The sequence below is a fragment of the Tiliqua scincoides genome, chromosome 14 (genome assembly GCF_035046505.1).
Source record: "Tiliqua scincoides isolate rTilSci1 chromosome 14, rTilSci1.hap2, whole genome shotgun sequence".
NCBI classification, from domain to species: domain Eukaryota; kingdom Metazoa; phylum Chordata; class Lepidosauria; order Squamata; family Scincidae; genus Tiliqua; species Tiliqua scincoides.
In genome coordinates, this window is record NC_089834.1 from 8,856,225 (window position 1) to 8,869,007 (window position 12,783).

The 12,783-nt window shown below is 46.3% G+C and overlaps 1 protein-coding gene across 1 annotated transcript; it reads left to right on the forward strand.

Moving 5' to 3' along the window:
* The first annotated feature begins 163 nt into the window (after positions 1-163).
* Positions 164-12,216, forward strand: SNAP29 (synaptosome associated protein 29). Its single transcript, XM_066609842.1, has 6 exons — positions 164-227; positions 2,700-2,976; positions 5,677-5,873; positions 8,154-8,239; positions 10,579-10,683; positions 11,058-12,216. The coding sequence occupies exons 2-6, from the start codon at positions 2,737-2,739 to the stop codon at positions 11,213-11,215; spliced, it is 786 nt and encodes a 261-aa protein (XP_066465939.1). The 5' UTR covers positions 164-227; positions 2,700-2,736; the 3' UTR covers positions 11,216-12,216.
* The last annotated feature ends 567 nt before the right edge of the window (positions 12,217-12,783 follow it).

Consider the following 12,783-nt stretch of genomic DNA (forward strand, 5'->3'; position numbering starts at 1 on the left):
CCCCGCAGTTATGAGCTTTTTATCCACCCTTCATTTTTATGTATTTGGTTTGTTCCAACCGCCGCCATCTTGTGACGTCACTTGCTACCCCTCTCCCGCCTCTTAGAGATGGTTCGGCCCAAGCTGAGGCTGGAATGCCGCGCATGCGCACCCGCCTCCGGGCAGGATGTGAGAAGGCGGCTGGTCACCTGACCGGACAGTCAACAGCTGGTGCCTGGAGAGGGAAGGTAGGTGGGGGCTGGTGGTATTGGGAGCCCCTCGGGGCAGTTACAGGAGTTGTCTATGGAATAGTTGGTTGTTTATACAGCATCTATACATTTAACTCCTTGTTACGTTATTTTATATAGGTTATTGTTACTATGTATGTTTACATTAGGTATATCTTACTTTATATATATATTCTTATTAAGCATGTTACATGTTATATACATGTTTGTGATATGTTTCTGTATGTATGCATGTTACATGTTCATGTATGTTTTTATTACACCCATGTTATTTTCTGTGTGTGTGTGTATGTGTTATTGTTATTACATATGATTATTGATTGATTGGATTTGTAATCCACCTTTCTCTCCAAAGGGCACCCAAGTAGATTATATATGTGACATGTTGTTTTTTATGTGTATGTGATATTGTTGTTATGTTTATAAATGTGTGTGTGTGTATTTATATATGTATGTGTGTGTATGCTACATGTCTTATGTATATGTATATATGTTGTGTGTGTGTGTTAAATGTCTTATATGTATGTGTATATATACATGTCTCCCTCTCTCTGTATATAACTCTGTGCGTGTGTATAAGTAACATATATAATATAAATATTCATAATAACATTGCACACACACAGAGTTATATACAGGGAGAGGGAGACATGTGTATATATACACATACATATAAGGTGTGTGTGTGTGTGTGTAAAGACATGTAACGTACACACAGAGTTATGTGTAGGGAGAGGGAGAAAGTTACATACCTTGTATAGAGTTTATATAGATTGATAGGTATAGTTATGTTTAACAATGAGTAGCAGAAAGTCCTTTTGTTCCTAGGCAGGTTTTCAGCCTGGTTGAAAGCCCTTTTTTATATATTGGTGGATTGTTTGTTTTATGTCTCTAGATTTTTGGGGGGGGGGCTCCTCCTTCTGGTACAAAAGGAATGGACCAAAGAAAATGTTTTTTGACCCATATATTGTTAATTTGCAGAACTGCTTACCACTGGGTGTGAGGATGGCATCTGGTCTGGATGCCTTTGGAAAGGGGGTTGGACAGATTGAGGGAGGAAAAGTCTATCGCAGGTACAAGCCATGGTGGGTATGTGCAGCTTCCTGGTTTTGGAAGTAGGCTGTCACTGAATGCAAGGGAGTGACAACAAGATGCAGGTTTCCTGTTGACTTGTGTGCTCCTTGAGGTGGGAGCCACTCCCCTGGTGGACCACCACTGTGACAGATTGATGCAAGAGAAATCCATCACAGGTTACAAGTCAGGATGGGTTTGTGCAGCCTCCTTGTTTCGGAAGTAGGCTGTCTCTGAATGCCGGGTACAAGGCAGTGGCAACAGGATGCAAGTTTCTTATTGTCTTGTGTGTTCCTGGAGGCATCTGGTTGGCCACTGTGGGATGCAGGAGGCTGGACAACATGGGCCCTTGGCCTGATCCAGCAGGGCTCTTCTTATATACTTTGATCCTGAGGGTATACTTGGTGGACACCAAGAAGGGGAAGTATAAAAAAATACAATAGGGGCATTTCGATAGCTCCAACTTTGTATTGCCCCCTTCCCAGTTGGTTGCTATTTGCTAGGTCTCTATTAGGGCTGTTGCTTGAAGAAAGAATCCTAATTAGATGTGCATTTTGAAAGTGTAATATTATGCAAGTCTACTTGGAAGTAAGACCTGTTGAGTGTAATTGGACTTCCAGGTAGTGTGTGTATAGAATTAACTGATGTATTTATAAAAATGAAAAGCACCTTTTATATACACATGAACCTCACAACTATTATAACTTTTCTATTTTTGTGTCTTTCTTCATTTGTTGGAGTTTTCTTTTTCTTTTAAGTGTTGCCTCCTGCTTATTTAAATTGACCATAAACTGCCTTGGGCAATTTTTGACTGAAGAGAAAAAGGTGTGGAAAAAAAAATACTTTAAGTATATCATCTAAATCTCTAAATTGAAAATCACATTTTTCCTCTCTGCTTACAAGGAAATACAAGATACACAAGTTGCAGTACTCTTACTTATAAGGAGGAATGCCTCTTTTATGACTGCAATCCTAAATACTCTTGTTTGCTTTTCAAGCCTAATTGAACACAACAGGGCTTATTTCTGAGTATAAATGTATGCGATTCTGGTGTAAAGTACTATTTGCTATTCACAGTTCCCCCAAACCACTTGTATTTAAGGGTGATCTTAAACATTTGCTGCCTGATAAACTGGATCACTATTTTATTTTGATTAAATTGTTAATTGATTCATTTTGCCAACCAACAAAACATTGGAAATCTAGTACATATGTAGGCATATGTTTTGGCAAATTGTTCAGACCTCAACCTTAAATATTAGTAGTAGTTGCTAAAGGAAGAGTAGTTGCTTCCTTTTACAGAGGTTGACTTTTCCATCCTGTGGGGTGCCAGCTCTCTCTGAAATGGTGATCCGAGGCTGAGAAACACCGGTTTGATATTTTTTGTTGGTTTGTTTTAAGTTCACAATATAAAAAGGAGTTTCTCGGGTCAGCGATCATGTCTGCTCACCCAAAAAGCTACAATCCTTTCGACGAAGATGACGATGAAGAAGATCTGAAGCCGGTAAAGTGGAATAATCGAAGCGATGATGGCAACGATGCAGCTAGAGAAGGAATGGATAGACAGAAGTTTCTGCAGCAAGAAGCCCTCCGGCTATCCCAGTCCACAGTGGACAGTACCCAACGATCGCTAGCCCACATTTATGACTCCGAGCACATTGGAGTGGCTGCAGCGGAGGTAAGCAAGCATTCTTTGTATGTTTGCGTGTCTGTGCAGCCGTGGATGCAGAGAACAGCAATTCTGTGTGTCTAATCCTAAAGATGTTTCAGGAATGTCTTTATTTGTATAGAACCTTTCATGCTTGGCCCTCCTAAAATGAGACAGAGTGGATAGGGAGATGCTGTTTACACTCTCACACAACACCAGAACCAGGGAACATCCACTAAAATTGAGTGTTGGGAGAGTTAGAACAGACAAGAGAAAATATTTCTTCACACAGCGTGTGGTTAGTCTGTGGAACTCCTTGCCACAGGATGTGGTGATGGCCTCTGGCCTGGACACCTTTAAAAAGGGATTGGACAAGTTTCTGGAGGAAAAATCCATTACGGGGTACAAGCCATGATGTGTATGCGCAACCTCCTGATTTTAGAAATGGGCTATGTCAGAAGGCCAGATGCAAGGGAGGGCACCAGGATGAGGTCTCTTGTTATCTGGTGTGCTCCCTGGGGCATTTGGTGGGCCGCTGTGAGATACAGGAAGCTGGACTAGATGGGCCTATGGCCTGATCCAATGGGGCTGTTCTTATGTTAAAATGGCTTGCACGCAGTTCCTCATTGTGCTATAGATGGCAAGGGCTTGCTGTCTTCCCCTTCTTCCTTGTGTCAGCTCCTGCAGTCTGTAAGTAAGGGCTGCTGACACTCTGAGGGCCCAATCCTATCTGATTTTCCAGTGCCGGTGCAGCTGTGCCAATAGCTTGCATCCTGTGGTGGGGAGGCAGTCAGAGAGGCTTCCTCAAGGTAAGGGAACATTTGTTCCCTTATCTCAGGGCTGCATTGCTGGAAAGTTGGATAAGATTGGGCCCTAATGCTACAATGGGTTTCCCGGTACAATGGGTTACCCTGTGTCTGTGAATGCCTGAAGTACGACAAAAAGAAGCTTCCTGTTCCCTACTTTAGACCTTATCTGAAAGAGCCTTATAATCGGAGGAGAAGGAAACTTGGCAAGCAAAGCTGCCAACTTTTCTTTGTCCCTGGAATCCCAGCTTGCCAAGTGTTCCAGGCTAGAACTTAAAAGAAACGCAAACTGCAAGTCGTGAAACTACCTGAAACTCAACCTCTGTCAGAATCCAATGTCATTCTTGTGGCTTCCTCTTTAAAAAAAAAATGTTCTTCCCCATTTTATGCATGAATGATGTTTTGACAGCAGCCAGTGAGAAGGTGCTGCAACAGAGGACCCTTCCCTGAGCAACACGCTGTCACTTGCTGAAGAGATCTGTTCGTATCCCTTCAAAATGGAATCAGTTCTTGACTTTTTGGGGGGGGTGCACTCAATTAAACACTCAGATCCCTTCTTCTTCAGATTTTTTTTTCTTATTCCCCATCCCTTTCAAAGAGTAGTACATTCTCCTGACGCCATTTTTTTTTAACTAGGCTACCAGTGTCACTTGTTGTTTGCTGTCTCTGAATACCAGATGCAAGGTTATGGCAACAGGATACAGTGGCTTTGGGTGGGCCACTGTGAGATGCAGGAGGCTGGACAACATGGGCCCTTGGCCTGATCCAGCAGGGCTCTAGTTACGTTTCCTTGTCTATTTTCTGTGGCAGCATTCTATCTTTCTATCTGCCCATTTTCTGTGGCAGCATTCTATCTAGGTAGACCACAGCTGCGATACAAGGACATCTGCAAGAGGGATCTGAAGGCCTTAGGAGTGGACCTCAACAGGTGGGAAACCCTGGCCTCTGAGCGGCCCGCTTGGAGGCAGGCTGTGCAGCATGGCATTTCCCAGTTTGAAGAGACACTTGGCCAACAGTCTGAGGCAAAGAGGCAAAGAAGGAAGGCCCATAGCCAGGGAGACAGACCAGGGACAGACTGCACTTGCTCCCAGTGTGGAAGGGATTGTCACTCCCGAATCGGCCTTTTCAGCCACACTAGACGCTGTTCCAGAACCACCTTTCAGAGCGCGATACCATAGTCTTTCGAGACTGAAGGTTGCCAACAACAAAATCCTATCTTTGTAATTCACTGCCTATAAGGTCCAACTCTGGATGGTCCAGTGTGTCCCACTCTTTAAAGTATGTGTGTTTCTCTAAGGCCTCCTCTAATCTAGTGTTATTTTAGTTTAGTGCAGTGGTTCTGCAGTGGGGTTGGGGGGAATCCTGAAGCCTCCTTTAGGATTCTGGAGGATTGCAGCCCGCTCTGCAAGCCTCTGATTGGCTATTGGAACTCGGGGCAGCCAAGTGGAGGATCACAGGCGGCTGCGAGCCTCCACGACCCTCAAGAAAGCTTCAGGACCTCCTCCCATGGTATAATAAAATGCCCCTGGGTCCCAGCTGCACCACAATCACTGCAGCGCCATTGGGATCACACACCCGGGCCTGGCCCACCTCTGCAACAACTTGCAGCCTTCTCAAACTCCCTCAGGGGAGTTTGGGAATCTCTGACTTAGTATTTTATGTGCACATTTTTCTTCTGTTGTCTTTTCCTATTCATCTGCTCCATCTCCTGCTTGTTTCTTATCCGCTTGTCTCTTTAGGTTAGAGATTTTCCAGCAGGAGGTGTTGGATTCTCCCTCACTGGAGATCTTCAAGCGGAAGCTTGACAGGCACCTGCTGGGAAATGGTGTAGGAAGAATTTCTGTTTCAGGCAGGGGTTTGGACTAGATGATCTTGTGGGTCCCTTTCCACTCAATGATTCTACCGAAATTGTAATTCTTTGTAGGAGCTTTCACGGCAGGGGGAGGTCCTGAAGCGCGTGGACCGAATGACAGATAAGATGGACCAAGATCTGAAAGCCAGTCAGAGGCACATCAACAGCATTAAGAGCGTGTTTGGAGGCTTTGTCAATTACTTCAAAGCCAAACCACCAGAGACCAAACTGGAGCAGAATGGGGCTTCCGACTACCAAGGCAGCAGCAGGTAAGTGACCCAAACACCTTTCTGAGGAAACAAAAAAGGCATCAGGGCTGGAGGATGGAAATGGAAGCTGGTGTGTATGGCCAGGCTCCAGTCCTGTGATTGGAATTCATACCCCAGCTTCACCTTTGCGCCCATTTTCAAGGAGACCAGGCATGACACAACACAGAACACAACACGGCAAGTCCTCATTTCAAGTTGAATGAAATCAACAACTCATTTCAAGTTGTTGATTGGTTTTTGGAAACTGCAACTTTAAGCAAAACAACTTGCCACAACCCCCATTTTACCACAGGTTGGTTGATAGCCATAAACAAAGAGTTACATCCCTGTTGCATATTTTTGGTTACAAAAGCATCACCAGACTTTTAAATAAAGACTCAAAGCACCTCTAATATTAAATGATGAATTAAATGTGAGCTTTCTGGACTGGAGAAAGCCTATGCAGGCATGGGGAGAACGTGCAGATTCCACATAGAAAGTGGAGCTGTGAATCGATTTTTTTTCCCCCTCAACAACTTATAACAAAACAACTTAAGGTGAGGACTTGCTGTATTGTGATAACTTCTCCTCCTCCCCCAGACACTGAGGGATCGCAGTGCAACTGGGTAGTTCCTGTTTAGCAACACATGAAGCTGCACATGCAGTTTTGTGGTTAGATTCAATCATAAGAAGAGCCCTGCTGGATCAGGCCATAGGCTCATCTAGTCCAGTTTCCTGTATCTCATAGTGGCCCACCAAATGCCCCAGGGAGCACACCAGATAACATACCAGAGAGACCTGCATCCTGGTGCCCTCCCTTGCATCTGACATAGCCCATTTCTAAAATCAGGAGGTTGCGCATACACATCATGGCTTGTAACCTGTAATGGATTTTTACTCCAGAAATTTGTCTAATCCCCTTTTAAAGGCATCTAGGCCAGATGCCATCACCACATCCTGTGGCAAGGAGATCCACAGACCAACCGCACGCTGAGTAAAGAATCCAGGGTTTGGCATTTATAAGCGCACAACCTGAGATCTGGCTCTTCAGCAGCAGGTCCCATTGTGTTGAATGGGTTTCACTCACAGTGAAGGGTATCCATTTACAACTAAGAGAGGAAAGCCAGAACAGACACTAGAGTATCTGCTCCTTTTGCTGCACTTTTTTGTGGCTGTTGAGAGACATGTCCCTTCGGTAGAAGTTTGCAGTCCTCTTCAAATCCCAAGATCTTTGTCAGAGCTCATAGGGTAGGAGCTTCATGGCATGTTAGGCATGCAGTTTCTTTACCCAGCATGTAATTTGTGGAATTCCTTGCCACAGGATGTGGTAATGGTATCTGAAGGCCTAGATGCTTTTACAAAGGAGATTGGACAGGTTGGTAGAAGAAAAGTTCATCACAGGTTACAAGCCGTGATGGGTATGTGCATCCTCCTGGTTTTAGAAATAGGCTATATCGGACACGCTAGATGCAAGAGAGTGGCAACAGGATGCAGGGATCTTGTGGGCTCTCTGATGTTTCTGGGCCGATGTGAGTGTAGGGTCCCTGCCCTGGAGGGGCCTGGGGCAGGCTTGTCCCACCCCCAGGGAGGCCTCAGATTGGCTGGAGGGAGAGGGGGTTCCAGCACCCTTGTCCTCCTCCCTAGTAGAGCTGCCAGACCTGGCCTAGGAGCAGGAGCTGTTGACCTCACAGCTCCCTGCTTCGCACTGACTGCCTCTCATCCCTGGCCTCCCTGTTTTATGGAGCAAGCCTGCCCCCTTTGGCCCCTCCCCTTCCTCCAGGTGGGGCAGAAAAGGCCTTTCCTGTTCCTGGCTTGTTTCCTGCAGTGTTCCTTGTTTGCCCTGCCAGCCCCCTCTGGCTGGTTGGGGTGAACCAACCTGCTTTGCCCCCTTCAAGGGCAGGGAAGTCTCCCCACCCTGGGCATGGGGTGTCTGCTCCAGGGTAAGTCGGGGTCAGGGCATCTGGGAGGGGCCCCGACAGTGAGATAAAGGAACTGAACTTAGGTGGCCCCTTGACCTGGTCCAGGAGGGCTCTCCTGATGTCCTTTTTGTAAATGCCCTCTTGAATGATTGCTCTTATGGACTTGTTCTTGATTCATCACGGGGAATGAGCTCAAATGATTTTTGCTTTATGCTGTTTGTAATTGGTGCAGTTTTACTCTTCCAAATGAATGACGGTGCGGCGACGCCATCAAAAGAAAGTTCTGAAATTTTGCCCTGAACACAAGGCTGTTTCAGTTTGAAGGTGGTCAAGACAGATAACCAACCTGTGTGGTTTTTCTTCCCCCCCCCCCTGTCTCCAGATTAAGGGAAGCCATATCCGTCAGCAAAGAACAGGAGCCAAAGTACCAGGAGAGCCATCCAAACTTAAGGAGATTGGATAACTCAGGTTGGTTTGTTTTGGCACTTAGTTAATACTGGTTTGAATAGCCTTTGGGCAGCCGAATCCTATCCTCCCCAGCAGCACCCGATACAGCAGCGCTGAAACGGCTACTGCTGTATCCAGCAGGGCTAGAGAGGCCACCAGAGGTCTCCTTGGGGGAAGGGAACTTTTGTCCTCTTACCCAGAGTAAAGCCCTGGCCCCTGCAATGAGGCTACTCAAGTCCGCACCAGCTGTTTTGCTAGCGCAGACTTGAGAAGCTCTGTGATGGGCTTGCGAGCCTGACATGGAGCATTGGATTCAGTGGAAGTGACCAGTCCCACCCCTTCCTGGGCCAGTCACTCCTGCCACCCCGAAAAGCCGCACCGCTGCCTGGTAGTGCCACTTACCATTGGCAGTTCTTCCCTGGCATCCTCCAGGTGCTGAGGCCCAGTAATAATAATAATAATACACGCATTTGCTGGCCCATCATTGGTGCTCCCTCCTCACTGGGTGCTGCAAACATGCTTTACAGCACATTTGCAACACCCGGAGCCCGTGGTACAGTCAGAACGCTGGCACAGCGACCCACTGGATTGAGCCCTAACTGTCTTAGGCACTATTTTGGAGCATGTAGCCCTGTTTGTGGAACTAAACTTGGTTTGCAAAATGCAGGAGTTATTTGAGGATTGTGTTGTTGTTAAAGAATACTTTTACTTTTTCTCAACAAAGTGAGTTCACATAGCAAAATAACTCACTAAACGTTTGCCTGTCCTCAAAGGGTCACAATCTTAAAATACAGAAGAGACACCAGCCACTGGAAAACGTGCAACACTGGGGTGAAGAGAAACAGTTGCTCTCCCTCTACTAAATATGAGAGAACAGTTCTTTTAAAGCTGCTTCTTTGCCCGTTAGCAGGGGTTTGTATTGGCCATGCCAGTCTGTATAGGCTGCTTACTTTGTTTTATGGGGCCTCTCTCCTATGCTGGTTTTCTGTCCAATAGCATTTGGCCCAGGGCTGGCTCATCAGCCAGTAAGTTTAGGAGGCTCTCTTGGACAGTGGATTGAAGTAGGAGGTGGTGACAAGTGGCCCTGCCTCTTCTCCTCCCACTTACCTTGCAGTATGCCAGCTGCTGTTCGGTCTTCCCTCTTCTCCCTTTACCTGGTTTTTGAAATGTGACTTAAGAAGACAGTGATAGGCTAGAAAATCTGCACCATGGTGGGTTTTTTCCAGCCTTGGCCTAATGACTGCCTGCTTAGGGGCAGAATGATGATTCCTCCATGTGCTCTGAAAAAAAATGAGGATCTGCAAAGAGCCAGGATGGTGCGATGGTTTGGGAGTTAGACCTGGAAGATCCAGGTTCAAATCCCTGCTCAGCCACAAAGCTTCCTGGGTGACCTTGGGCCAGTGGCTCTCACTCAGCCTCACCTACTCACTGGGTTGTTGTGAGGACCAAAGGAGGGGAGGAGCCACGTACACCACTCTGATCTCCTTTGAGGAAGGGTAGTATAAAGATGTGAAAAATAAACATAAACCAAGCAGTGCAAGTTCTGGTTATAATGTAGGATCATATCTCAAACCTTCAGAAACGTACCACTCTAGAGATACCTGTGTGTTGCGGCTATGCTAATAGAAAGCCTTGTGGCACCTTAAAGACTAACACCGGTACTGTGGCAAAAGCTGTTGTAGCCAGAGCCCACTCACATCAGACTTGTGTGTGTCTTTGTCTCCACTTGCCTTTCCTTGCCATTGCAAGTGGGGGGGGGGGGCTGGAATTGTGTCACCCCTTCTTCTCTATCCCACAGTAATGTAATTGGCAAAATGGGGTCTAGCTTTTGCTAGGGTTGTGGGAGGGGGTTATTTCAGCCCTTGTCCTTATTGCAGTGCTCTGTTGGTAAGAGCTGCTGATCAGAACTCTGAAATTAAATAGGCCGTTAAGATACCCAGCTTCAGACTTGCAGCAGTTTGGTCTGGAACCTTCAAGAGCTGCTGCCAGTCAGTGCTTGTGTGTTGCTGAGCTTGGCAGATGAATGGTCTGACTCAGTCGGAAGCCTCTTCCACTTCCTAGGATCGTGATGCTTGATGGAGGTTAAATAAGGTCTCTTCCTGGAGAGCAGCTTCTTAAGTAAATGCCCGTTTGCCAGAAGATAACGGCTTTGAGGCTGCAAGGGCTTGGTGGGGGTGGAGTCTGAAAGAGCTGGCTGAATTACCCGCTTATAAGTGCAAACAGGCTTCTTAATTATATGTTCCAGTAACTGAATATAAAGCTACTTCTTTCAGAATTAGTGTTGGCAGAGACACTACCATTAATAGTAGCAGTCAGGAAATATCTAAAGAGCTGCTTTTTTCTCCTTCCCTCGCCCACAGAGTTTTCTCCTAGCGGAACCGGTTCAAATTCTAGTGCCCAGCCAGATCGCTACCCCAAAAATCAGTATCTCCGAGCTTACCACGAGAAAGTCGACAGCAACTTGGGTGAGTGGTGAAAGCTTGAACTTCTCAAAGCTTGGGGTGCTGTGGGGGGGAGGCATATCTCCAGTTTTTGGCTAGCTCAGCTCTGCCAAGAGGCAGCCAAGGACGTTCCCAAAATTCAGAGGACATTTTCCGTAGTTAGAAAACATCTCTGTAGGGTTTGAATGGCTGACATCTCTTATTGTACCATAAGTGTTTGCAGATTACCTCCCGCCCCAAACAACTGTTCAGAAATGAAGATGAGTTGTTTCATTTCCATCCCCTTACTTTGCCCAGGATGTGGTCAGAACAGTATTTGTTACAGGTGAACTCGCCAAGGAAAGTTTCCCTGTTACTGTGAACTTCATTGTGTTATCTTTGGTCCCACTTTCTTGCAGATGAGATGTCCACCGGGCTGGGTCGCCTGAAGAACCTTGCCCTCGGCTTGCAGTCTGAAATCGAAGAGCAAGATGAGATCCTGAACAGCCTGGCTCCCAAAATTGACAGTCTGGACCTCAACATCAGAAGCACAGACAAAAAAATCAGGCAGCTTTGAAGAACAGGGACGTCTCACCACCGTGCCGACCTTGATGGATTTTATAGAGCCAGGTGTCATCCTACTGATTAGCCAGAAAAGTGGTTTCTTGTGTTGGTATATGTGACAGGCTTGCCTTGTAATTAAAACTGCCTAACCTGTCGTGCAATATGTGGGGTTTAAGCCCCTTTTTTTTATTTCATGCTGATTAAGTAGCACCTATGATAGTATTTATTCCTAAAATAGACCATTAGGCTCTCAGTATCTGTGAGGTTTGGTTCCCAAACCCTGCACAGCTACCGAAATCAACAGATGTTCCAAGTCTGCTTAAATCACGCTGACACAACTGCGCAAGTTTGCGCGAGTTGTGTGCATTGCCTGAAGCGTATGTAAATTGCTGCAACTTGCTTAAGTGGGTGGGTGCAAAGCCAGCAAGGCTGCAGCAGGGTATATGAGTTCTTAAAAATACACCCTTCAATCCACAGTTGATTAAATCCGTGAATGTGGAGCTGCATGGAGAAGGCAGGCCCACTGTATCTCCATTCTAGACACAAACACGCACACTGTCTGTTACATGGTCTCTGTCGCAGTTGTCTTTGCCCTTGGTTACCCTGAGTATTAATCGAGTATTCCCAGCATTTCGTAGAGTGAGGGTCTGTAATGTTGGCTGTTTTGCAACAGGCGTTGCTCATTCTTGTATTTAGAGAAATCCTCAGGAGATGAGAAAGTGGCTCTAAAATCTTGCGTCGGTATGAAGGTGCTTGGCAGGCCAAGAGACTGTGGGAAACATGGCTTTCTTAATTGAATTGTAGCTGTGATCTTAGAAGCCGTGACGTTAACAAACCTACAGTTCACTCTTTCTCTTTAGTTCAATAAATCCGGTCAGTAGATGTCAGGATGGGGAACCTGAAGCCAGGCACAACCCAGAACGCTGCCTGATGCAGTCCTGTGTTTGCTGCCCCTTGCTGTTTGTCAAACCCAAAAGTGTGGGACTTCTCATTTGATTGACCGGGACGGTCCAGAGGGGAACGATTTGCTTCTTACTCAAGTGTGTGGGAAGCAGGCGATTCAGTGACCGGTGGCAGGTTTGCAGGGAGGCTGCAGCAGCAGGGTGGAAGGCGCCCCAAATCCACTGCCCTGTTAGTCCCCTCTCAATCTGCCACTGATTAACCCTCCTCAGGGTACAGGGAATGGCCGGTCCTGGCTGAAGCATGGCTTTAAAAACAGATCTAGACAACGGAGCGTGCTCAATGTTTCAAAACCATGTCATATTTTTAAGATTTGGCAAGGGGGCTTCTGGAAACCTGCGTAGCTAGAGCAGTTGCATGCCTCATGGGACCTTAGTTTCTCAGAACAACAGCCTCTCCCCCCCCCGATGCCATTCTACCAAAGTGCTTTTATAACTCATGTTTAGTTTAAAAAAATCATGTATGAGCTAGCATGTAGGCCTTCCTTCGTACTCTGAACGTACCTTAAGTCATTCTCTGGATCCCAGCAAATAACTGCAATTGCCGACTTGCTGGCTGACTGTGAAATTAGCCTGATGATGTCTCGTGTTTTCAAGGATGAAGTGTGCACCATGCTTCCAG

What these genes read in the sequence shown, in the direction of transcription:
- SNAP29 (XM_066609842.1), top strand. Translation starts at nt 2,737, where the DNA reads ATGTCTGCTCACCCAAAAAGCTACAATCCTTTCGACGAAGATGACGAT. An exon ending in TTGGAGTGGCTGCAGCGGAG is followed by an intron (nt 2,977 to 5,676) that starts GTAAGCAAGCAT and finishes AATTCTTTGTAG; the next exon opens with GAGCTTTCACGGCAGGGGGA. An exon ending in AAGGAGATTGGATAACTCAG is followed by an intron (nt 8,240 to 10,578) that starts GTTGGTTTGTTT and finishes CCTCGCCCACAG; the next exon opens with AGTTTTCTCCTAGCGGAACC.